This window comes from Ciona robusta, unplaced genomic scaffold, assembly GCF_009617815.1.
Source record: "Ciona robusta unplaced genomic scaffold, ASM961781v2 AP042737.1".
NCBI lineage: Eukaryota > Metazoa > Chordata > Ascidiacea > Phlebobranchia > Cionidae > Ciona > Ciona robusta.
The window spans coordinates 368,273-395,005 of NW_028323116.1; the positions used below are offsets into that span (position 1 = coordinate 368,273).

At 35.1% G+C, this 26,733-nt stretch overlaps 2 protein-coding genes, 1 long non-coding RNA gene, 3 other non-coding genes and 1 pseudogene across 6 annotated transcripts in view; 4 read left to right on the forward strand and 3 right to left on the reverse strand.

Annotated features, from left to right (window-relative positions):
• The window catches only part of LOC149724248 (uncharacterized), a 177,150-nt gene extending 158,809 nt beyond the window's left edge, over nt 1-18,341 (reverse strand). The window contains exon 1 of the long non-coding RNA XR_016386741.1: nt 18,326-18,341. This is a non-coding gene — a long non-coding RNA (uncharacterized LOC149724248). The remainder of the gene's footprint in view (nt 1-18,325) is intronic.
• On the reverse strand, nt 17-737 carry LOC149724280 (uncharacterized). The gene is made up of 2 exons (XM_089893212.1): nt 681-737; nt 17-602 (listed from the first exon to the last, which is right to left on the reverse strand). The coding sequence occupies exons 1-2, from the start codon at nt 735-737 to the stop codon at nt 195-197; spliced, it is 465 nt and encodes a 154-aa protein (XP_089749338.1). The 3' UTR covers nt 17-194.
• Trnam-cau (transfer RNA methionine (anticodon CAU)) lies at nt 1,423-1,495 on the forward strand. Its single transcript has one exon. It is a non-coding gene; the product is annotated as a tRNA-Met (tRNA).
• LOC149724282 (uncharacterized) lies at nt 1,962-2,670 on the reverse strand. Its single transcript, XM_089893214.1, has 2 exons — nt 2,576-2,670; nt 1,962-2,498 (listed from the first exon to the last, which is right to left on the reverse strand). The coding sequence occupies exons 1-2, from the start codon at nt 2,630-2,632 to the stop codon at nt 2,091-2,093; spliced, it is 465 nt and encodes a 154-aa protein (XP_089749340.1). The 5' UTR covers nt 2,633-2,670; the 3' UTR covers nt 1,962-2,090.
• Nucleotides 3,318-3,390, forward strand: Trnam-cau (transfer RNA methionine (anticodon CAU)). Its single transcript has one exon. It is a non-coding gene; the product is annotated as a tRNA-Met (tRNA).
• Trnam-cau (transfer RNA methionine (anticodon CAU)) lies at nt 4,935-5,007 on the forward strand. Its single transcript has one exon. It is a non-coding gene; the product is annotated as a tRNA-Met (tRNA).
• A 1,936-nt stretch (nt 18,342-20,277) lies between the features above and the next one.
• On the forward strand, nt 20,278-23,899 carry LOC149724285 (uncharacterized; annotated as a pseudogene).
• The last annotated feature ends 2,834 nt before the right edge of the window (nt 23,900-26,733 follow it).

The following is a 26,733-nucleotide window of genomic DNA, read 5'->3' on the forward strand; positions in this document are numbered from 1 at the left end:
TATACATTGCCAACGCTCTACCTTAGTCTATTACGAATAAACTAAAACTGTCCATACAATTTTAAATTAGGTAATTTTATTGCGCAAGGAAGAAATAAAAGTCTTAGAAAGAAAAGAACAGTTAAATGTAAGATTGGAACAACCGCACAGAAAGAAAGAAGCGAAGTAGTTTTGTTAATAGTATATATGGCGACTTAAAGGAGCAAGGTCGTTTGTCGTAGTTGTTGCTGACAGGCTATTCCGTGCCTCTCTTTCACTACTTTTAACCATAGAGGTGTAGCGTTGTTTTTGCGCTTTGATTTATTCAAAAAACGTTCTTTCGAAGGTTTTCGTTGCAAGCACTTTGAATTTTCTTTTCCGATCGTCGAAATAATATGGTTACACGATTTTTTCCCATTTGGCAAAGCAATTTCGTGGTGAGGTTCCCTTTCCGAATCGGTATTGCGTGGACGTTTCGTTCCTCTGGTTGTTGGGATCTGCTCATGTTTCGCGTTAATTGTTCTTCTTTCTCGCAGTTTCCGAAGTGGGCGCAAACGTAGATGTGGTTTCTTTTCAACAATTTCCAAAGATTTATCTTCAAATTTGAGGACTTCTTTCATACTCTGTAATAAAATAAAGCGTTAAATTGCAAATACAACAAGTTCAAAGGGGAATATTTTTATATTAAAGTTTTAACTTACCATGGCCAAAAGTACTGTTACGTCAATATTGTTCAATCCATTGAGTGTTTCGGGCATTTTTTGATATATGTATTAAAATGTAAGTATAGTTGTTACAGCGGTAGTTAAACTGTTGTGATTGTAACGGTTAGACGTTGAGTTTATAAACACGACATTTGGCTTTTAGATCTGTTACGTGCATTTGTAGTTAACCAAAGGACTATCGCTACTGATTAACTCTTTATCTCTAAAGTTAGTTTAGGTACTTTGAGATATTCAATAACAACGCTATCATCAAACCACAAATTTATCTGGCGGGACAACAGACAATTCCTAACAAGAAAGCTCCGGAGGATTGTAAGTTATCTTATGTTCTATAGTCTACTTGCGTGTTGTTTCGTACATGTTCTGTTAAAACACTAAAAAATATTCTAGAAAAGCTATTTGGTAGCTTTGTTTAAGTTGCTAATATACTGGTAACCGATAACGAAATTTGTTATTAATCCTGTGGGGCGAAATGCTAGAGTATTCACTTTGTTTTATAACTTACATGTTTGTTGTTATAGGTAAGTACCCTATAAGTAATGTATATTGATATACCGAACCAGACTAATTTTTACACAACTTTCACAAAAAGTGTTGTACGTTTTGGGCCTACAATCATAACACAGTAAATACAGCGAAATTTAAAAAGTAACACATTAGTATTACGGTTGGTTTATTTGGAAATTCTAGTAAGATATTAAGCAAAATTACTGGGAATGCCACGATGGCGCAGTAGGCAGCGCGTGAGTCTCATAATCTCAAGGTCGTGAGTTCGATCCTCACTCGTGGCAATATTTTATACTCCCATAATTATATATACAATTTTGATATGAACACATATTATTTTTTATGGCATACCAGCAAGCCTCGTATTTACTTGGTAAAAAACTTTTGGATGTTATCTTAATCGTGATATTTAATTATTTTCCGTTACAATACCAAGGTGGTCGGTTAAAACCTTAAAAACCAGACCTATACGCATTTTAATTAAATGAATATTTTACAGTTCTTTTTATTAGCGCAGATGTTTGCCTAAAGATACCGAATTAACCGAATAACATGTGAACACACATGCATCTCAAACAGCTTAACTTATTTTTTACCGTTAGTGTAATGGTAAGTGTCAACGCCTGTGACGCGGAAACCGGGGTTCGATTCTCCGAAGGGGAGATTTTTACTCGCAGTTTCCTGCTATACATTGCCAACGCTCTACCTTAGTCTATTACGAATAAACTAAAACTGTCTATACAATTTTAAATTAGGTAATTTTATTGCGCAAGGAAGAAATAAAAGTCTTAGAAAGAAAAGAACAGTTAAATGTAAGATTGGAACAACCGCACAGAAAGGAAGAAGCGAAGTAGTTTTGTTAATAGTATATATGGCGACTTAAAGGAGCATGGTCGTTTGTCGTAGTTGTTGCTGACAGGCTATTCCGTGCCTCTCTTTCACTACTTTTAACCATAGAGGTGTAGCGTTGTTTTTGCGCTTTGATTTGTTCAAAAAACGTTCTTTCGAAGGTTTTCGTTGCAAGCACTTTGAGTTTTCTTTTCCGATCGTAGAAATAACATGGTTACACGATTTTTTCCCATTTGGCAAAATAATTTCGTGGTGAGGTTCCCTTTCCGAATCGGTATTGCGTGGACGTTTCGTTCCTCTGGTTGTTGGGATCTGCTCATGTTTCGTGTTAATTGTTCTTCTTTCTCGCAGTTTCCGAAGTGGGCGCAAACGTAGATTTGGTTTCTTTTCAACAATTTCCAAAGATTTATCTTCAAATTTGAGGACTTCCTTCATACTCTGTAATAAAATAAAATGTTAAATTGCAAATAAAACAAGTTCAAAAAAAATATTTTTATATTAAAGTTTTAACTTACCATGGCCAAAAGTACTGTTACGTCAATATTGTTCAATCCATTGAGTGTTTCGGGCATTTTTTGATTTATGTATTAAAATGTAAGTATAGTTGTTACAGCGGAAGTTAAACTGTTGTGATTGTAACAGTTAGACGTTGAGTTTATAAACACGACATTTGGCTTTTAGATCTGTTACGTGCATTTGTAGTTAACCAAAGGACTATCACTACTGATTAACTATTTATCTCTTAAGTTAGTTTAGGTACTTTGAGATATTCAATAACAACGCTATCATTAAACCACAAATTTATCTGGCGGGACAACAGACAATTCCTAACAAAAAAGCTCCGGAGGATTGTGAGTTATCTTATGTTCTATAGTCAACCTGCGTGTTGTTTCGTACATGTTCTGTTAAAACACTAAAAAACATTCTAGAAACGCTATTTGGTAGCGTTGTTTAAGTTGCTAATATACTGGTAACCGATAACGAAATTTGTTATTATTCCTGTGGGGCGAAATGCTAGAGTATTCACTTTGTTTTATAACTTACATGTTTGTTGTTATAGGTAAGTACCCTATACGTAATGTTTATTGATATACCGAACCTGACTAATTTTTACACAACTTTTACAAAAAGTGTTGTACGTTTTGGGCCTACAATCATAACACAGTAAATACAGTGAAATTTAAAAAGTAACACATTAGTATTACGGTTGGTTTATTTGGAAATTTTAGTAAGATATTAAGCAAAATTACTGGGAATGCCACGATGGCGCAGTAGGCAGCGCGTGAGTCTCATAATCTCAAGGTCGTGAGTTCGATCCTCACTCCTGGCAATATTTTATACTCCCATAATTATATATACAATTTTGATATGAAAAGATATTATTTTTTATGGCATACCAGCAAGCCTCGTATTTACTTGGTAAAAAACTTTTGGATGTTATCTTAATCATGATATTTAAATATTTTTCGTTACAATATCAAGGTGGTCGGTTAAAACCTTAAAAACCATACCTGTACGCATTTTAATTAAATAAATATTTTACAGTTCTTTTTATTAGCGCAGATGTTTGCCTAAAGATACCGAATTAACCGAATAACATGTGAACACACATGCATCTCAAACAGCTTAACTTATTTTTTACTGTTAGTGTAATGGTAAGTGTCAACGCCTGTGACGCGGAAACCGGGGTTCGATTCTCCGAAGGGGAGATTTTTACTCGCAGTTTCCTGCTATACATTGCCAACGCTCTACCTTAGTCTATTACGAATAAACTAAAACTGTCCATACAATTTTAAATTAGGTAATTTTATTGCGCAAGGAAGAAATAAAAGTCTTAGAAAGAAAAGAACAGTTAAATGTAAGATTGGAACAACCGCACAGAAAGGAAGAAGCGAAGTAGTTTTGTTAATAGTATATATGGCGACTTAAAGGAGCATGGTCGTTTGTCGTAGTTGTTGCTGACAGGCTATTCCGTGCCTCTCTTTCACTACTTTTAACCATAGAGGTGTAGCGTTGTTTTTGCGCTTTGATTTGTTCAAAAAACGTTCTTTCGAAGGTTTTCGTTGCAAGCACTTTGAGTTTTCTTTTCCGATCGTAGAAATAACATGGTTACACGATTTTTTCCCATTTGGCAAAATAATTTCGTGGTGAGGTTCCCTTTCCGAATCGGTATTGCGTGGACGTTTCGTTCCTCTGGCTGTTGGGATCTGCTCATGTTTCGTGTTAATTGTTCTTCTTTCTCGCAGTTTCCGAAGTGGGGGCAAACGTAGATTTGGTTTCTTTTCAACAATTTCCAAAGATTTATCTTCAAATTTGAGGACTTCCTTCATACTCTGTAATAAAATAAAATGTTAAATTGCAAATAAAACAAGTTCAAAAAAAATATTTTTATATTAAAGTTTTAACTTACCATGGCCAAAAGTACTGTTACGTCAATATTGTTCAATCCATTGAGTGTTTCGGGCATTTTTTGATTTATGTATTAAAATGTAAGTATAGTTGTTACAGCGGAAGTTAAACTGTTGTGATTGTAACGGTTAGACGTTGAGTTTATAAACACGACATTTGGCTTTTAGATCTGTTACGTGCATTTGTAGTTAACCAAAGGACTATCGCTACTGATTAACTATTTATCTCTTAAGTTAGTTTAGGTACTTTGAGATATTCAATAACAACGCTATCATTAAACCACAAATTTATCTGGCGGGACAACAGACAATTCCTAACAAGAAAGCTCCGGAGGATTGTGAGTTATCTTATGTTCTATAGTCAACTTGCGTGTTGTTTCGTACATGTTCTGTTAAAACACTAAAAAACATTCTAGAAACGCTATTTGGAAATTTTAGTAAGATATTAAGCAAAATTACTGGGAATGCCACGATGGCGCAGTAGGCAGCGCGTGAGTCTCATAATCTCAAGGTCGTGAGTTCGATCCTCACTCGTGGCAATATTTTATAATCCCATTATTATATATACAATTTTGATATGAACACATATTATTTTTATGGCATACCAGCAAGCCTTGTATTTACTTGGTAAAAAACTTAGGGATGTTATCTTAATCATGATATTTAAATATTTTTCGTTACAATATCAAGGTGGTCGGTTAAAACCTTAAAAACCAGACCTATACGCATTTTAATTAAATAAATATTTTACAGTTCTTTTTATTAGCGCAGATGTTTGCCTAAAGATACCGAATTAACCGAATAACATGTGAAGACACCTGCATCTCAAACAGCTTAACTTATTTTTTACCGTTAGTGTAATGGTAAGTGTCAACGCCTGTGACGCGGAAACCGGGGTTCGATTCTCCGAAGGGGAGATTTTTACTCGCAGTTCCCTGCTATACATTGCCAACGCTCTACCTTAGTCCATTTCGAATAAACTAAAACTGACCATACAATTTTAAATTAAGTAATTTTATTGCGCAAGGAAGAAATAAAAGTCTTAGAAAGAAAAGAACAGTTAAATGTAAAATTGGAACAACCGCACAGAAAGGAAGAAGCGAAGTAGTTTTGTTAGTAGTATATATGGCGACTTAAAGGAGCATGGTCGTTTGTCGTAGTTGTTGCTGACAGGCTATTCCGTGCCTCTCTTTCACTACTTTTAACCATATAGAGGTGTAGGGTTGTTTTTGCGCTTTGAATTATTCAAAAAACGTTCTTTCGAGGGTTTTCGTTGCAAGCACTTTGAGTTTTCTTTTCCGAACGTCGAAATAACATGGTTACACGTTTTTTTCCCATTTGGCAAAGCAATTTCGTGGTGAGGTTCTCTTTCCGAATCGGTATTGCGTGGTCGTTTCGTTTCTCTGGTTGTTGGGATCTGCTCATGTTTCGTGTTAATTGTTCTTCTTTCTCGCAGTTTCAGAAGTGGGCGCAAACGTAGATGTGGTTTCTTTTCAACAATTTCCAAAGATTTATTTTCATATTTGAGGACTTCTTTCTTACTCTGTAATAAAATAAAACGTTAAATTGCAAATAAAACAAGTTCAAAAGGAAATATTTTTATATTAAAGCCTTAACTTACCTTGGCCAAAAGTACTGTTACGTCAATATTGTTTAATCCATTGAGTGTTTGGGGCATTTTTTGATATATGTATTAAATGTTAGTATAGTTGTTACAGCGGTAGGGAAACTGTGATTGTAACGGTTAGACGTTGAGTTTATAAACACGACATTTGGCTTTTAGATCTGTTACGTGCATTTTGTAGTTAACCCAAGCAGAGGTGGCATTATGACCTCACCGCTAGATCGAAATCGTGCCCGATATTGACATACTTTCGTTGACTGACAATCTAAAAAGTGAGAAAATTGTCATCTCTGCATCGCATTAAGCAGAGGTGGGCATGATGAACACATCACGCTAAGTCTTTATCGTGCCCGGTAGTGACGTACGGGTTTAATGAGAGAATTCGTGAAAAAAGCTAAGAAAGAAAAATTAATTAAAAAAAAGGACTTGCCTGCACACTGCAAATATCGGGTTCAAATGAGGTAATTCGCAAAAAACGTAGGAAAAAATCTATTAAAAATAAACGACCTGCCTGCACATTGATTATACTCCGACGTAGAGATTATATAATCTCATGCATGCATTCGTATGACGCTTCGAAATTAAACAACAATCTATGAAACGACGAAATACTACACTGACAGTTGGTTAGGAAACATTAATGTTGCCTTTGGCTGAAAAAGCTAAAACGTCCAGTGATGTTGCTTCTTTTTGGTTTAAATGTTCGTGCAAGAGCTAATGCACAGTTCCAGTATCACCGCCTTTTACATACGATATTTCAAAATTAATTTTACATCCATCTTACGCGAAGTTTTCATTGAAAATAAGGCAGGCATAACTTATTTATGTGTAATAACTTTTGCGTCAAATACAAGAATTCGCCATGAACGAGTGGTGGTCTTTTTGAGAGTTTAAGCAAGATGGTGCTCTTCGTAATACCAAAACTCGGTTTAACGAGAAAGTATGTCACTTTAAACTTAGCGAGCGAGGTGTGTTCATAATGCGGGCATAACTTAGGTATGTGTAATACTTTTGCGTCTAATCCCGAATTCGCACATAGTTTGAGTTAGCTACCAAAACTTGGTTTAACGAGAAAGTACGTCACTTTAAACTAAGCGAGCGAGATGTGTTCATCATGTCGCCCCAGGAAGCTTTCAGCACCATGTCATTTTAAACTTAGCGAGATGTGTTCACAATGCCACCCAAGAGGCTTTCAGCACCAAGCTGATGCCATTATCTGAATACATATACAGGAGCGCCTCGGCTTTGAAGCTTTGCAGTGCATTGAGCATCCTCCAGTTAAATCTTTCTCTAGCTCCGTGTGAACCGGCGCGGGTAGTCGGACGTGAAGAGACAGCCAGAGCGCTTAACAGAACTTCTTTCCTGTAAATTGACATATTTGCTCATTTTTGGGCAATGTTTGGTTTACCTATGTTGCACAATTTTATCAGTTTACCTATGTTACGAAATTTTATTAATACGAGATTAAACATCAGAATGCAGAATGCCGATGTATTCTGATGTTCCGTTTTTTTTTTCGGTTGGGGATGATGCAGACTTTGACGAGGAGGAAAGTGCACAAGTCAAATAAAGTTTGTGCAATTACCAGTCGAAGCGTTACAGAAGTTCAACCCACCGATTCGATAATACTAATTAGTGGTTAAAAAATTCGAGCATTTCGGCTACACAAACACTATTGTTTTGGACAATGCTCAGGCTCTTACGTCTCCCGAGTTCAGTACTTTGCATGCCGAGAGGCATCGTTCACTTGACAGAAGCACCACATTTCTCTGCAACAAATGGCGCTGCGGAGAGATTGGTCAATGAAGTTTATTCGTCTGGCGACCATGCTGATGAAGAGTCTTCATCTATTGGCTCTACACTTTGATGTTAACAGCATACCGTGCACAATTCAAGTAAATTATATTTCCAAACACACTGCCACATCACCAAAATCCATAAAAAATGAAATCACATTTCCACGGTTGAACGCGGGCACCCCATATCAGGTACAAAAGCATTTTAAACATTGTTTATTCCAAACACTGTCTTTATACAGTCACAGTAGTCTTTGACTATTATTTTTTGAGCAGTTTAAACCACTCCCTGTCTTGTTCTTTTATCTCTTCTTTTTGTTAAAACCACGTACGCTTTGCAAACAGGCTTCTTTTTGGAGAAGTTTAACACTCCCTTTCTTGTTCTTTTATCTCTGTTTTGCTGCACCTTCACTCTTCTGCTTATAATCCAAACTATCTTTTGATTTAATTTCTACCTGCTCTGAATAAATAATTGAAATTATGCTTACTTGGTCCAAACTAACTTTTGATTTAATTAATTCTGCATATAAATAGTTAATCCAAACTATAATTTTTATCTCATTCTCAATAAATATTTAAAATTATAATCCAAACTATAATTTCTATCTGATTTGATTATAATTTCTATCTGATTCTGACTAAATATTTGAAATTATAATCCAAACTGAATAAATAATTGAAATGTTGCTTACTTGGTCCAAACTATCTTTTGATGTAATTTCTGTCCGATTCTGAATAAATAATTGAAATTATAATCCAAACTATAATTTGGTTTAATTTCTATCTGATCTGAATAAATAATTGAAATTTTGCTTACTTAATAAGTTGATGGTTTATTTGATAAGGTGACGTTCCCAATTTGTTATTTTTCATTGATTCTAATGATATTTCTTTACGTGACGACGTTCCAATTTGTTCTTTTTTAATAATTCTGACGAGAAAACTTTCAAACATTTTGGTTTTCCGCCTAGATTTGTGAAACAAAGTTTCAAAAACGCTTTCGTTGTAAGATCGTTTTGCCATTTTTCGTAAGCATGTACTAATTATGTAAAATTTTATATAATAACAATGCAGAAGGATACCAGGGAAAAAAAACGTTATGAAATATAAAATAAATTATTAGGCGACCCAACTTTAGGTTGCGCCCCACGTGTTGGAGACCACTGCATTAGACAATTTTTGAAGAGGCGAAGGACCATTGGTATCGTTTGTCTTTGACGGCGTACCTTTCTACGCTTGGATGAAGCTAAACACGTATATCAGGAAAGTTATGTTATGGTGTGGCAAACACGTCCAGTAAAATGCAATGGTGATTAAAAAAAGTCGGCACCAAAGATCGCAAGATCAACATCACAAATCTGAAAAGTCCATACAAATGATCGACCCATATTAAGGTTAAGACCAAGTTTAATTTGACCAAAAGGTTTTACCGAAGACATCTTGCATCCGCATAGATTTCCGTCGATCAAAACAAGGGACAAACCATAGAGGAATGATACTAACGGCGCTATCAGAATTACCAAGAAAAGACAAATTTAGTCGATTATCAAATATATATTAAAGTAAAGGTAGAGGGCTTATAAGAAGTCCAATTACCCCGGCTCACCGCGCACGTGGAAATACTTACCTCGTTTTCTGAAAAAATTGTCCCAACTGCATGGTTGAATGCATTTATGCGCTTTGTACCCATATCCAGCATAAAAGCAGAATTGGGACGGAAAAAAACGACGGCTGCGCCATTTACGTCGGCAACAAGCTGATTAAAATAACGTGTACGCCAGGCATGATTGCGAGGTGGGAAATTAACATCACCGCGCTGGTAAGCATCATTAGACGTGTAAAATTCCTGATAAACCAGTGGTATATGACATTAAATAGTTCTTAATCGATGATCTTGGCAGGCATCGGCTAACGTCTAGTAATGGTAGACGATAAATTAGAAACAGAGTTCATCATTATACTATCTGCTTTACAAGCAAGTGTTTCTATTAAAGCCGATATTTGAGATTCAATATAAAAGTTGGTACTTGCCGTTAGCAGCGCTGTCGCCGTTTTAAAATTGCTTATTAAAGCTACGTCTGGGTTTTGTCAGGATATTATTTTGATTTGCGAAAGCCTTCCGTGAGGTCCATATATTATTATATGTCATATTATTAGTAAGCGTGTGTATAAATTTCAGAATAATTCTCAAAATGAAGACGGGAAGGAATCTGCCGCAAGTGCTCCAGTACATTTATATTCCCTTCGTCAAATCCAAAAAGTTTACGTACGATAAAATTGGCTGCTTTAAATTTTGACGATTTGATGCTCCGTTGTTTTTCTGTCGGCTTTTATACTAGTTTCTGTAGTTTGCTCAATAACGACTCTACGTCAAAAAATGCGAAATCTTTTGTTAAGCGCAGCTCGCGATATTATGAATGAATGAGTGTAACTTACTTTATCCTCGCGTGGCCGGAAAAAGGACGTTACGCATTCTGGAAAGACACCGTCGGACTCAATTTTACGCGCGTATACGCATGCGGACGGAAACGGATTTGTGTATCACCTTTACATGTGGTGCACTGGCGCCCACTTATGGTGAGGCGCCGCCTTCCGGTTTTTTTTAGCGTTATCATATAAGTTTTTTATTTTTTGTTGGAACACCTAATTGCGAACGAACACTGTGCCAAGTTTTCCTCTATTTGATATAACATTCTCCTTACACGCGGCATTCTATTCGCCGACGCTTATCGGCGAGATAATTTTACATAATAAAGCTCTTAACCTCTAGACCAGTATAAAATGCGGCAAATATTAGGCAGGAACAAGAGCAGCGAGTCAGTGACGGATTGTAGTAGCATCACATGTCAGTCGCAGAACGAGAAAACACGAGGTTTACATAGTAAGCTGTATCCTTTATAACTGATGGAATATAATTTTATGTATGTTAATGTTTTATTTGATTTATATATGTTTTGTATTCAATATATCTACCCTAGAACGTAGTTATTGTTTTATATTCAATATATCTACCCTAGAACGTCAGTTATGTTTTGTATGCAATATGTCTACCCTAGAACGTATTTATTATATTCAACATATCTATACCCTAGAACGTAATTATTGTTTTATATTCAATATATCCACCCTAAAACGTAATTAATGTTTTATATTCAATATATCCACCCTAGAACGTCAGTTATGTTTTGTATGTAATATATCTACCCTAGAACGTAATTATTGTTTTATATTCAATATATCTACCCTAGAACGTATTTATTGTTTTATATTCAATATATCTACCCTAGAACGTCAGTTATGTTTTGTATGCAATATCTACCCTAGAACGTAATTATTGTTTTATATTCAACATATCTGCCCTAGAACGTATTTATTGTTTTATATTCAACATATCTACCCTAGAACGTAATTATTGTTTTATATTCACTATATCTACCCTAGAACGTAATTATTGTTTTATATTCAAAATGTCTATACCCTAGAACGTATTTATTGTTTTATATTCAATATATCTACCCTAGAACGTCAGTAATGTTTTATATTCAATATATCTACGCTAGAATGTATTTATTGTTTTATATTCAATATATCTACCCTAGAACGTATTTATTGTTTTATATTCAATATATCTACCCTAGAACGTCAGTAATGTTTTATATTCAATATATCTACGCTAGAATGTATTAATTGTTTTATATTCAATATATCTACCCTAGAACGTAGTTCATGTTTTGTAAGCAATATAGTACCCTAGAACGTAATTATTATTTTGTATGCAATATATCTACCCTAGAACGTATTTATTGTTTTATGTTCAATATATCTACCCTAGAACGTCAGTTATGTTTTGTATGCAATATATCTACCCTAGAACGTAATTCATGTTTTGTAGGCTATTCAATATGTCTACCCTAGAACGTAAGTAATGTTTTGTATGCAATATATCTACCCTAGAACGTCAGTAATGTTTTGTATGCAATATATCTACCCTAGAACGTATTTATTGTTTTATATTCAATATATCTACGCTAGAACGTATTTATTGTTTTATATTCAATATATCTACCATAGAACGTAAGTATATTTTGTATGCAATATATCTACTCTAGAACGTAATAGGCCTTTTGCAGGATTAGGTCACGTGCTTGGATACCGCATAGCAACGCCATGTTGGGACGCAAGCGGCTCAGCACCGTATTGCAATTTATAGTGTTACGAAGGAGATTAGAAGTTTTCAGTTCAAAATACTAGCGATATACTAAGTCTAAAGCGTTCTAAATCAATTATTTGTAAAGTTTAATAGTATCTTAATTATGTTATTTCGATTGTTTTCCTGCAATATTTCGTCAATAACACCTTTTTTTATTGAATAAACTCAAAGCCCTTTGACAGTCGTGACCGGTATACCACATGGAGAACAATCAAGGTAAGCTTTGTTCATACTGTTTAACATTTTTTTTATTTTATTACTGTTGTTCATGTCTGGCTTTATAAGCTGAGCTTTGCTTTAGTATATTAAACTATATTAGTATCAGATGGTTGCGACTTGACTTCTCCGGTTCCCAATAAGAAGTTTAAAGGAGGAAATTATCACTGTTGTGTTCCGATTTGTACCGGTGATAGTCGCTACAACACTTCCATGTCATTTCACCGTATGCCCAAGGACGAGCAAATGCGAAAGCAATGGGTTGTCAAAATTAGAAGGGACGTTGGCCCAAATTTTAAGGTAGGTTCACATATTTATTTAAACACAGAAATGCTCTTTTATGTGACAAAAATATGTCTGGTTTTTCAGTGTATTCAGCTTACACATGTTCTGAAATTTGTAGATAACATCCAAGACAAGAGTGTGTAGCAAACATTTTAAGGAAGAAGATTTCCGTCCTCCCGATAATTCTGGGAGACGACTTCTAAAAGAAGGAACATTGCCCTCTGTATTTGATTGGACAGCAACCACAAATACAAGGCGGAAAGTTTTAAGGCATGATGTTTGTGAAAGGTGTGTATATATGTTGTTTTATGGGGGTAGATATCTGGAGTTAGTAATTCACAAATTTATTGTCGTTAGCTCATATCATTATCTTATGTTGATTCTGCTAATTATTGAAAATTAATTTTTAGTGGGACACAAACAGATGAAAGTGATATGGAAGCGGATGATGCTTCAAACCAACCCCCTAAATCAAACCAAGCCCAAAGCATTTGTGAAGAACTCCAACAGACCAAAGCACAGCCAGCTGCTACGCAAGCCGAACTGATAGCATCCAGGAGAGAAGTGGTAGCTGCAAAAGAGGAATTACAAGTACAAAAGGAGAAAGCTGCAGCAGAAGTTGTTATTTACAAGTTTGGTTTGGAAAGATTCTCCACAGATAATGATGCCATAAAATTTTATACTGGGTTCTGCTCATATAAGCATTTTCAGTTTTTTTATAATTTTGCAAAGCCTTCTGCTGAAAAAATCACATATTGTTATGCCACAGGTTTATTAGTAAACCGGCCAAATATCAGGGCTATGCAACTCATAGATGAATTGTTCATGTTTTTGGTTAGAATTAGGTTGGGACTTTTTCAACAAGATCTTGCACACCGTTTCAACTTGCATGTCTCAACAGTGAGCAGAAAAATAAATACCTGGGCCAACTATCTGTATTTTCTTCTTGGAATGCAACCAATTTGGCCAACTAGGGCTGATGTTAGGGCTAAGATGCCAGCTGAATTTAAAAGCCTTTACCCCACCACTCGTGTAATCCTCGATTGCACCGAAATATTTGTTGAGACACCATCATCTCTCCTTTTGCAATCACAGCTCTACTCTTCTTATAAGAGTAGCACCACACTAAAGAGCTTGGTAGGTATTGCACCACATGGTGCAATAACATTTGTATCATCCATGTTTACAGGAGCAATTTCAGATAGAGAAATTACAAGATGTTCAGGTATACTAGATTTGTTGGAGAATGAGGATTCTGTGATGGCAGATAAGGGTTTTGATATAGATTTGTTGGAGAATGAGGATTCTGTGATGGCAGATAAGGGTTTTGATATAGAGGATATGTTGAGGAATAGGGGGGTCGGCCTTAACCTTCCCCCATTTTTACAAGATAGAAGGCAGTTTTCTGCAGCAGAAGTCAATAACACAAAGACAGTTGCCAAATTGAGAATACATGTTGAAAGGGCAATCAGGAGGATCAAAGAATTTCACATCTTCGACTCAGATGTACCACTGTCAATGTTGGGCTCAATAAATCAAATATATACAGTTGCCTGTTTATTGACAAATTTTCAGGGGCCCTTAATTTTAAAGAATGAAAAATAAAAAAAAATATTGTTTCTCTGTGTCCTGCATCTGTTCTGCACACAGCCCTATTGCATCCTCTCATAAAATGTTTGCCTAAAACAGTAATAAAAAAAACTTGTCTACTTTGTCTTTGCTGTGTATTGGAAATTTTTTTGTCAAAAATGATTCTCTGACTATTGCATCCTTGCATACTATGTTGGCCTTAAAAAGTATTCAAAAAAAAACTTGTCTACTTTGTCTTTGCTGTCTTGGAAAAAATATTTGTCAAAAAAGATTCTCTGACAAAAAATGTACTGTCATTCATAAAACTGAAAAAATCACACCACTCAATGCCAGTAAGTGCCAACTGACATTGAACTTGGAAGTGGTACTCGTGGTTTCTTTTCAGTGTTTTCTCTTTGGTAACTGGATCAATATGAATATATCTCACATTCCTGAAATCAGTCTCACCCTCTTTAACTACTTTAATCTCTAGTAAGCCATATGGATTCAATCCCTGATTAGCTGCTGCAATATCATACACTTTGCGGTCAGGACTACACCCCAGCCAAGGGCACTTTGGGCAGATTACCAATCCAGATGGGTAAATTTTGACCATCCCTGCTTTGACCACACTGGCATACACCATAGCAGCATGGGGTTCCAATTCAATACCTCTCCTCATAGGAGCAGTTACAACATGTCTTGAAGGGTTGATTTGTTTTACCAAGTTTTTAAAATTTGACAAACGCTTAGCACAAATGCCAAACCTACTGGCAGTGATTCTCTTAGAGCGCAAAAGCTGCCAAAGGTTACTTGCACTCTGGGTTACAGTTTTTTCTTCAATGTCCAAAGCCACTGCTTGGGTTACAGACAGAGCTTCAAGCGCAGCCTGCTTTTCTTGGTTTAAACTAAGCTGCAAATTGTTATTAATTTTTCTCCTGCATCTTCAAGTGGTAATTTAGGAAAATCCCCAGCAAGAAAGTCATTTATAATATATTCCTGAGACAGCTTTTGCTGGTAACTTAAAATCCAGTCTGTGTTTGTGGAAACATTCTTAGATCTTGACTTGAAGAGTCAGCAGAACTTGATCCTAAGTTAAACAAATACATAAAATAAGACATTAAACTTCAGAATTCATTGTTGTTTAGAGACAAAATTCGAGTTTAAATACTAGAACAAAGCTCAGCTTACAAAGCCAGACATGAACAACAGTAATAAAATAAAAAAAATGTTAAACAGTATGAACAAAGCTTACCTTGATTGTTCTCCATGTGGTATACCGGTCACGACTGTCAAAGGGCTTTGAGTTTATTCAATAAAAAAAGGTCTTATTGACGAAATATTGCAGGAAAACAATCGAAATAACTTAAGATACTATTAAACTTTACAAATAATTGATTTAGAACGCTTTAGACTTAGTATATCGCTAGTATTTTGAACTGAAAACTTCTAATCTCCTTCGTAACACTATAAATTGCAATACGGTGCTGGGCCGCTTGCGTCCCAACATGGCGTTGCTATGCGGTATCCAAGCACGTGACCTAATCCTGCAAAAGGCCTATTAATGTTTTATATTCAATATATCTACCCTAGAACGTAAAATGTTTTGTATGCAATAGAACGTATTTATTGTTTTATATTCAATATATCTACCCTAGAACGTAATTCATGTTTTGTATGCAATATATCTACCCTAGAACGCAATTATTGTTTTATATTCAATATATCTACCCATGGCCTACTAATTACACGGCCTAGGAATACACCGAAACTGCTCAGAAAATAAGAGGCCTATTGACGCGAATAATGCCCATTATAATACATTGTTACGTCACGGTTTTATGAATGGATTTTGCTGTCTGGCTGTAGTTTTTGCATCAAATATCAGTTTATTTACCATTCCTGGTTAAATTACCTTATTTTTCGGGTTATTTTTTCAACATCTTATATTTTTTATAAATGTTTAAGCATGACTGAACAGATAGGAGTTACTTTTAACCACGCGGCATACAAGTAAGTTTTACCGACAGTTTAGTTTGGCTCAGTCGCTGAGTGAAAATAGTATTTGGCTTAAAACAGAAGTTTTTTAAGACAGCCTATATATATCTAGCAAAAGAACACCGCAGTAACAACAAGTAGGTTAACTGATATGTCCGTTGTGGACTTTTAAAACCGGTCCTTAAACAATATAGGATATTGGATAAACACAAGCATTAGCCTTTTGTCTTAAGGTGCTTATGCCTTTTTTGATCTGTCCTGCTGCTCTTATAACCCATTTTCTACTCGAGTTTTTTTGTTTTGTTAATGCAGGACAGAGGCTCTTCCTTGAGGTCCAAAAATGGGCCATAAGACTGTATAATACAAACAAACTCACGATAGCCTCCCTTCGTACTTAAGTGTTGTGTCTAACTTTAGACCTTTGTCGCTGTTTAAATTTTACTAGTGCTTCTTTCCTAACAGAATTATTAACACATGTCTGTTTGTTGTTAAAGAATATATTATAGCCAGAAGCAGTATAGCCAGAAGTACATCCAACTACAGAACACTTATTGACCATGTGCTTAAATAGCTTGCTTAATAATTCTGGTGGCTTAGAATTTAATCTAAATAAAATTATGAAGGTGTGCTGCATTATAAAACTTGCCAAATGCCCGTCTGCTAAATTAAATATAACCAAAACGTACAGGTTTTCTGTGTTGGTAAACTGAATCTGATTGCTCGTCTCTCTTTATGCCTAATAAACTGATATTTACATACTAATAAACCTTTTGCGCTATGTCTTGGTATGATTTTAACTAAACAAGAAAATATCCTTGCGACACGTTCTGTGATAAACTGTAAGTTAAAACAACGTAGAACTGCTTTTAAACCTACCAACAACTGCATTCAAAATGAAGGAAATCCATTCATAAAACCGTGACGTAATAATGTATTACAATGGGCATTATTCGCGTCAATAGGCCTCTTATTTTCTGAGCAGTTTCGGTGTATTCCTAGGCCGTTTATTGAGTAGGCCATGATCTACCCTAGAACGTCAGTTATGTTTTGTATGCAATATATCTACCCTAGAAAGTAATTATTGTTTTATATTCAGTATATCTACCCTAGAACGTCAGTTATGTTTTGTATGCAATATATCTACCCCAGAACTTAATTTATGTTTTGTATTCAATATATCTACCCTAGAACTTAAGTAATGTTTTGTATGCAATATATCTACCCTAGAAAGTCAGTAATGTTTTGTATACGTAATTCATGTTTTGTATGCAATATATCTACCCTAGAACGTAAGTAATGTTTTGTATGCAATATATCTATAGGGAAATTCAAAAGTTTCCTTAATACAAGTAAATTGTTATTTTTTAAGTTGCTTTCCACACATTTCTTCTTTTATGATAAAATGGTTTATTTCAAAGGGGCATACCAACGAAAAATAAAAATTTGTATATGGATAGATATGCTCAAGTGCGACCTAAAGGTACCATCAAAGTTTGCCAATACGATACAGCTTCTGAAAAAACACTCGGCTGATTCAACAATGCATGGGATTTCCCATAGGAAAAAAATTCACTCATCTTTGACTGTTTCTATTTTTTAAAATACTGAAGAAATTTCAAATTTGTTTTGGATTTTAATGAATGCTTCTTCTTTGTGAATGTATAGAAAAAAGATAAAAATGTAAACTTAGTTTTAATTTTTTCGATTAAAATTTTTTTTTTATAAAGGCAAACACCAACAACAATTGATTTTTTTTATAAAGAAAATGGTACAGCAGGTAGCAGTAATTAAAAGACATAATGAACATTTTTTATTATTAAAAAAAATGTTAAAAATTAACTGAAAGGAAAAGGTGCTGAGTCAGCATATTATGCAGCTTTGTTCAATTGAAAATTAAAACATAATAAAGTCTATGTTTTACAATTTTTTACATATATTCTTAAAGAAGAAGCATTTATTAGGCCAAATCAGAAATAAAATTTGAATTTTCTTCATTATTTTAGAAAATAGAAACGATCAAAGTTGAGTGATTTTTTTCTTATGGGAAATGCCATAAATTGTGTTACGGCCAATTTTTTTACTCCAGCGGTGGCATTTTTTAAACTCATTTTTTTCAAAAGCTGTTTCGTATTGTAACGAATCTTTATTAAATTAGCAACCTTATTCAAATAGAATCCAATCTTATTCAAATAGAATTGCAATCATCATTAAACACACAATAATATAAACTAAAATACACATTTAGCAAGCATAACATAATAGGAGTAAAACTGAAACACTAACCGGTGAACTACATAACTAACTGCTGCACGAGGAGTAGAACTAAACAGTAAACTGCAGCACACGAGAAAAGAACCAAATACAAGGAACGCGCGGCACCGAAAACACGTAACTAATAATTAGGCGAGTACTGGAACAAAGAAATGCGAGAACAGAACTAGGGGACCACAACAAAGAATCTAGCGTAACAGGACAGGGGAATAAAGAATACGGTTATATAAACACGTGGATAGTCACAGTATTTTAAAACTTTAATGGTAACTTTAGATTACATTTGAGCATATCTATCGATACACAAATTTTGATTTTTCGTTGGTATGCCCCTTTAAAACTACCAACTTTATCATTTGTACCCGTTTTTCCTAGTTAACCACCGATAAGCGATCAGGGAGAGAGAGAAAATTTCCAAACGAATACGTGCTGCTGGTTTGCACTCTAAAACTTTTCAATATTGTTGTTGTACAGTTTCCTGCTACCTCAGATCACTCTGGCCATTCGATTGGTCAGGTTAGTCATGAATTGTTTGCATTATTACTACCGCATTTAGTGAGCAATAATTAACTGGACATTTTCTTTATAACAAGATTCAGGAATCTTACGAGTAGATAAAAGATTAATTGCAAAAATTGGGCAATTGTTGGATGAAGGAGTGCGTAACATAATGGAGTTTAAGCGACACCTTCAGATTTTTGTTACTTGTAAGTTGTTTAAAAACAAAAAAACACCTCTGGTAACTAATAGAAGATACTTTCCAACAATAAAAGACATTCGTAATCACTACTATGTTGAATTTACAAAACGAAAACTTTCGAAAATTGATCAATCAAATGTGGCATTGCTAATTGGAAAGCCAATTCTCCAGAAAGTAACATTTTCTTTCGTCCATACATTGCCGGTGGGAATTCCATAAAAACCAATCCTGCTATTGATTGTTGTTTACCAAACTACCTGTCATAAAAAGACGTCTGCTGCGTTATAGACAAGATATTTGTCTTCTTGATGCAACTTACAAAACATTAAAGTATGCACTGCCTTCGTTCTTTTTGTGCGTCAAAACAAATGTCAACTATCAAGTAGTTGCATGTTTTGTTTTGCAAAATGAATGTCAACAGAAGCTTTTAAAATGTTAAAAACTTGGACACCACCTGAATGGAATCCTTCGTTCTTTATGACTGACAATTGTAAGGCGGAAATTAATGCCGTGGAAGAAACATTCAAAGCTTAGGTTTTTTTGGAGTGCTAAATTATTAATTTTGAATGTGTCACATTAGGTTATCACTATTATATAGAGAGCATGTAATTCACAAAATAAACAGACATGAAATTAAAATTAACATGTAGGTAATACATGCTTGTGAGCAACACTATTAGCAGATCTAAAAGTATTTCATTGTAATTTTTATCAGGTTGTAAAGTGCTTCTGTGTAACTTCCACCGTTAACAAGCATGGGAACGATGGGTAAAAAAGACAGATAATGGTGTTGAAGACAGAAAAAAAACAGTTTTATCTGGTTTAAGGTGGCTGTACACAGAATGCGTATTGCGTTAACGTGCGTAAATCGCATCCGAAAACGGACAGACAGATAAACGGAACGAATTTTCGTACCGAACCATCCGTTAAAGGGCGCTGCACACAGAATCCGTCATCGCACGATTTTACGCTTGGTTGCGCAAGTAAACAAACGGCTGAAGACTGCTGGTGTGCAAAAACTGCTGCTGCGACCGTGATCACAAAGAAAAATGTGTGTAAACGATGGGCTACTACCCATTTTATGTGTTCAATTGGCTGTGTTATGTGCCACCATGCACGAAGAACAACGAAAACAAAGGAAAAATCTTTGCAACAAAGTGTTTTTTTTGTGTTTTTGAATTTGTTTATATTTTGTGAAGGCTGTGGATGCGGGAAATTTATAGACAACGTCAAAAAGGCCAGTGGCTGAGTTTAATACCAGAACTTGAAGCTGATCCAGAGTTTTACTTCAAATATTTTCGAATGGACAAGAAATGTTTCCTTGAATTGCTTGAAGAGATAAAGCCATTTTGATTGCAAAGATGCATACAAACTGGCGAGCACCCATATCACCAGGGCATAGATTGGCTATAACACTAAGGTTAGTATGTCTAAACAAAGTTAATGATTTCAAAACATCAGAATGCAGCTTTCACTGTTAAAACTTTTTACGTACGACTTGTTATCCGAACTTCACTCTCTTTTTTCACAAGTGGGCGCTCATTTTTTTTCTGGGGACTTTTACAAAACGTCGTTTTTGTGACATATAAAAGTGTATTTTTTTATTATTTTTCGTATAATGATTTATTGAAGTAATAAAATTTATTTATATTCGCTATTTTGCTTCATTCCGAATGTACCGAAAACTGTTACGGGTTTTGATAATAACAACGCAGTCTAAGCGGGAGACATATAGAATGACGTCGCATTTAAACGAAAGTTTGGCCTAGTTGAAGCTAATGTGTGTGCTAAGTTAGTCTTTCTTTTGCTATTCTGCTAAGACTACAAAATATTTCTGCTAAGACTACAAAATATTTAACGAGACGTAGCCCTAAGTCGAAGAACTGTGGCAGACCACACTACGTATAGTGTGACGTCATAGTTATACAGTGTGACCAAATTAACTGAAGTTAAGCGGGAAACGTACAGAAAAACGTCATATTTACAGTGAGATATATTGAGGTTATATAGTTTAGACAAGATTGAAATGGTTTCCTGCGAATTTTGTCCGTTGGTGCTCGCCTCGAAAGTTTCCTATTGCAACCATAGAAAGCGAAAGCACCAGAAAGAATACCTGCGATCTTTACAGCAAAATGGAAAAGGTTTTTGCTGTAGCCTATGTAGTGCACCTACTAACAAAGGCATGATTTATCACTACAACATTGTCCACGAAAAAGGCCTAAAATTGTTAGATGAACAATTTGCCATGGAAAGTGATTTTGCCGCATGGAAAGAAAACTTACAAATAGAAACGAACACTTTGTACGTGCAACTGAAGAAAATCCGTCAACAAATGGATTACGAAGTGATATACTTTGGTTGCAACAGATCTGGAAAATATATGTGCATAAACATGATGCTACTTATTGTACTAAATCGCAGGGAACTTCAAAATTTGGTGGGAAATGCCCGGTTTACATGATTAAGCGTACACACTTGTCATCAGGTCTTATTTCAGTGGAATATTGTTCCGATCACGTTGGACACAACGAGGAAATTTGCCACTTGCGTTTGTCCACTGAAATTCGCAGCAAGATTTTGGAAAATTGGCAAGCGGGGTGGAACCAAAAAAAGTTTTAGACTACATTCGAGACGATCTGTGCAAACTTGATAGAGATGCAATGGTGACAAAGAAAGACATTTGGAACATTCGCAAACAATATCATATTTCAAATGTAGAAAAGCATGAAAACGATGCACAAAGCGTTGACATTTGGATAAAAAAACTGTCAACTGGAAACGATTTTAACCCCGTGGTAATGTACAAACAACAAGGAGTTACCGATTGCGATTTACTAAAGGACGACTTTGTTTTGTGCTTACAAACAGAATTTCAGAAGCACATGTTAAAAGAGTTTGCTCAAAAAATGATTTGCATTGACTCCACGCACTCCACCACTAAATACAAATTTTTATTAACCACCATTATGGTGATTGATGACTTTGGAGAAGCCATTCCCACAGCTTGGATAATTTCTAACAGAGAGGACGCCGAGCTTCTAACTTGTGCCTTCTCTGCGCTAAAACATAGATGTGGGGATATTATGACAGATATATTCATGAGCGATCTGGCCAACAATTTTTATAATGCTTGGACAACAGTATTTACAATACCTAACAAAAGACTGTATTGCAGCTGGCACGTTGATAAATGTTGGAGAAGAATGATAGCCAAAACCGTTTCAAACTCGGAAGACCAAACAACCGTATACGGATACCTAAAAATCCTGCACTATGAAACAGAAGAGCAAAAGTTTCGCAAAATGTTACAAGAAGTAAACGGTATTCTCGGTGAAACTTCCCCACAATTTCTTGAATATTTTAATAACAGTTACGTGTTGGATGAAAAATATAAGCTGTGGTTTCGGATTGGTTCAATTGCAAACACCAACATGTACGTCGAAGCATTTCACCGGGTTTTAAAATGTGTCTAATTTAGCAAAAAACAGAACAAACGTGTCGACAACCTGCTGATGACCCTTATAAAATTTTCCAGAGACAAGTGTTTAGAACAATTTATTAAAATGCAAAAGGGCAAGTCAACTCACCGGGTCGCCGAAATACAGAAACGACATAGACTTGCAAGGATGGTAACTGGGGTGGTGTCTTTGGGAGAGAATGAATGGAAGGTTGGAAACACAACTGACCATGAGTACACCGTAAAAAAGATTAAACCTCAGTGTTTAGGAAAATGCCAAATTAAGTGCAGTATGTGTAACATATGTGTTCATATGTATACATGTACTTGCCCGGATTTTTTGATTCACGCGGTTGAATGTAAGCACATTCATGCAATAGAAATGTCTATTTCAGGAGGCAAAACTTTTGCTTTCCAGCAAAACCGAAACAAAGAACTAGAAGTTGTTATAGAAAACACTCTTGTTGGAACCTCAAAAGTTCGTCCACAATCCTTGAAGGCAAATTTACATAAATATGTCGATAAAATACATGAGGTGATCGATTTAGTTGACGATGAAGATTGTCTGAAAGCACTGGGTAAACGTTTGGTATCAGGAATAGCAGTTGCAAAAGGCATGCGACCAACAGAATCGTTTCCGCGTGGAACCAACATGCCCTCCAACAAACATTTTGATACCCAAAAACGATTTTATTCAACGCAGGCTAAGGTGGGAAGAAAAAGAAAAAATCGTCTTAAATATCCGACCAGCAGCGAAAGCACAGAACTGAGGGCAAAATTAGAACGCGTCACTCCTCAGGTGTGCGCATTATGTTTTATGAGTGATGATAAAAACGACACCCAAGTATTATGGCGACAATGTGAAAATTGCGATTGTTGGCTACATTGCACATGCTGCTCAAACCATGATGGGTGCCCAATCTGCATGTCATAAACGTATTATAATCCCTGTACATATTTTTTTAGAGTTTATTACAGTTTTTTAAATACATTTTTTTATTAGATTTTATACATTATTAGAGTTTATTACATTTTTTAAATACAAAAAAGTATGTTTATTCCAGTTCTTCAAAATACACTAAAAATACGAATACGTTTGTATATTTTACTATAGTAGGGTGGGGGAGGATGGGACACCTTTAGCACAAAATATATAAATATCCTGATCGTGTTTTAAACAATTAACAACGGTCTATGAAAGTCGCGAGGACAAGGTTTTATTATTCTTTGAATGTTCTTTGTTTACTACCAAAATGTACGAGAAAATAGAATGAAAAGGTGTCCCATCTTCCCCCATCCTACTATATGTTTTTTATACACGTCAACATCCTTGTAGTCTTAGCAAAATAGCAAAAGAAAGACTAGCAAAATAGCAAAAGAAAGACTAACTTAGCACACACATTAGCTTCAACTAGGCCAAACTTTCGTTTAAATGTGACGTCATTATATGTCTCCCGCTTATAGAATGAAAAGGTGTCCCATCTTCCCCCATCCTACTATATGTTTTTTATACACGTCAACATCCTTGTAGTCTTAGCAAAATAGCAAAAGAAAGACTAGCAAAATAGCAAAAGAAAGACTAACTTAGCACACACATTAGCTTCAACTAGGCCAAACTTTCGTTTAAATGTGACGTCATTATATGTCTCCCGCTTAGACTGCGTTGTTATTATCAAAACCCGTAACAGTTTTCGGTACATTCGGAATGAAGCAAAATAGCGAATATAAATAAATTTTATTACTTCAATAAATCATTATACGTAAAATAATAAAAAAATACACTTTTATATGTCACAAAAACGACGTTTTGTAAAAGTCCCCAGAAAAAAAAATGAGCACCTATTATCAAAACCCGTAACAGTTTTCGGTACATTCGGAATGAAGCAAAATAGCGAATATAAATAAATTTTATTACTTCAATAAATCATTATACGTAAAATAATAAAAAAATACACTTTTATATGTCACAAAAACGACGTTTTGTAAAAGTCCCCAGAAAAAAAAATGAGCGCCCACTTGTGAAAAAAGAGAGTGAAGTTCGGATAACAAGTCGTACGTAAACTTTTTACGTGCGACTCATTAATAGATCAAAACTCTCTTTTTTCACAAGTGGGCGCTCATTTTTTTATTATTATTTTCTGGGGACTTTTACAAAAAAATGAGCGCCCACAATTTCGTGTTAGTGAATCTTCAATTTGTAGAATTGTGCCAGAAACAAGTGCAGCAATCTGGGATATATTAAAGCCCAAAGTTCTTGCTCCTTCAGCAAGTCAGTTTGAATGGAAACAAATTGCCAAGGAATACCAAAACAAATGGCAATTTCCATCATGTGTGGGAAGTATTGATGGTAAACATGTAGCCATACAAAAACCAGCAAAGCAAGGAAGTGAATATTACAATTACAAGCATTTTCACAGTATTGTCCTTCTTTGAGTGTGCGATGCTAACTACATGTTTACATTTGTTGACATTGGTGATTCAGGACACCACAGTGATGGAGGAATTTATGCAAATTCAGCAATTAGCAAATTATTTGAAGATGGTTTTAACATGCCTCCACCGGCAAAGCTTCCTTCTTCAAATGCGGAAGTGCCCTATTGCATTGTAGGTGACAATGCTTTTCCATTGAAACCATACCTAATGCGCCCCTTTCCTGACCGCGGTCTCTCAGAAGACAAAAGAATATTCAACTACAGATTAAGCAGAGCTCGGCGCTGCATAGGTAACATTGTGTTTACGATTATTTTGATTTGACCACTGAACTTATTATTTTTTTAGAAAATGCCTTTGGTATTCTTGCACAAAGATGGCGGGTACTGCGGTCGATCATAATGGCAAATGTTGAAACTGCAACACAGGTTGTCAAGGCTACTGTTGTTTTGCATAACTGGTTGCGGAGAAAAAGTTTAAAAAGTCTGTGGAAAGTAGAAAATACATCGGTACCTATGATGTTGATTATGAAGTTAATGGTAAACTTATTGAAGGAGCTTGGCGAGAAGAAGAAAGTGCAGTTCTTCCCAACATCAGAGATAAAAAATTTCACCATAATCATTCATTATATTGCTAAAAGAGTACTTCAATAGCAGCCAGGGGCAAGTTGCCTGGCAGTACAATAAAGTAACACAAGGCACAACCGTTGAATAGGCTAATTTTTTTCAATGTTTATTGTTTTTTTTGTAATAAAAGAACAGTGTGTGCATACTGAATATTTGCATGTGTAAAAATGCTAATTTTCGTTCAATTTCAATGTTTATTTTTTTTGTAATAAAGGAACTGTGTGCATACTGAATATTTGCATGTTAAAAATTGAAGAGGTATATGAGGAAAATGAAAGAAAACTGCATACAAATAAAAAAGAACACAGGCAGCTAAAAAGTGAACAGTGTCAAGTGTCAAAATCAAAACTTGTTTTTAGTTAAATTGCAATCTGAAGAAAATGAAAGAAAACTGAAAACAAATAAACAAGAACACAGACAGCTAAAAAGTGAACTTGGTTAAATTGCAATTGGAAGAAAATGAATGAAATAAAACTGAAAACAAATAAAAAAGAACACAGACAGATAAAAAGTGAACAGTGTCAAAATCAAAACTTGTGTTTCAGTTAAATTGCAATCGATGTTGTTTAAAAAAACAGTTTAATACTCAATAAACATACAATGCTGAACTTTACACAACACTGACTTCTTCAAACTCCTCCAATATTTGAGTAATGGCTGCAAAGGCTTTGTGGATATTATTTGGCATTGCATTTAATCTTTGTTCAATAATTTTGCAATAATGGAATGCCATAGTACACTTTCAGGTTTTTTCCGTTGTTCTGAAATCAATGCATTTGTTGCATGCAATGTTTCACCCAATCGTTCCTATGAAAAAGCAAACAGCAAACATGCATTTTGAAAATGGACTTTGTCACAGTGTTTGGGATCTTTTATATCATATAAAGCAGGTCTTTCACGGACCAGCTCAATAAATTTTTCTTTACTATATTCCATTATTTTAGATCTAGGAAAGGTTTACAGTTGTAGTGTACTTTGCCAGTATCAATCTGATAACTACATTGCTCACAAAACAAAATCTGTAAAAACGAAACGCTTCTTCTAGGCTTTCTTTGACAATAAAGGCTATATGAAACTACACCA

Coding starts and splice junctions, on each gene's coding strand:
- LOC149724280 (XM_089893212.1), bottom strand. CDS start 737: ATGCCCGAAACACTCAATGGATTGAACAATATTGACGTAACAGTACTT. Junction 603..680: donor TAACAGTACTTTTGGCCATG/GTAAGTTAAAAC, acceptor ATTTTATTACAG/AGTATGAAAGAAGTCCTCAA.
- LOC149724282 (XM_089893214.1), bottom strand. CDS start 2,632: ATGCCCGAAACACTCAATGGATTGAACAATATTGACGTAACAGTACTT. Junction 2,499..2,575: donor TAACAGTACTTTTGGCCATG/GTAAGTTAAAAC, acceptor ATTTTATTACAG/AGTATGAAGGAAGTCCTCAA.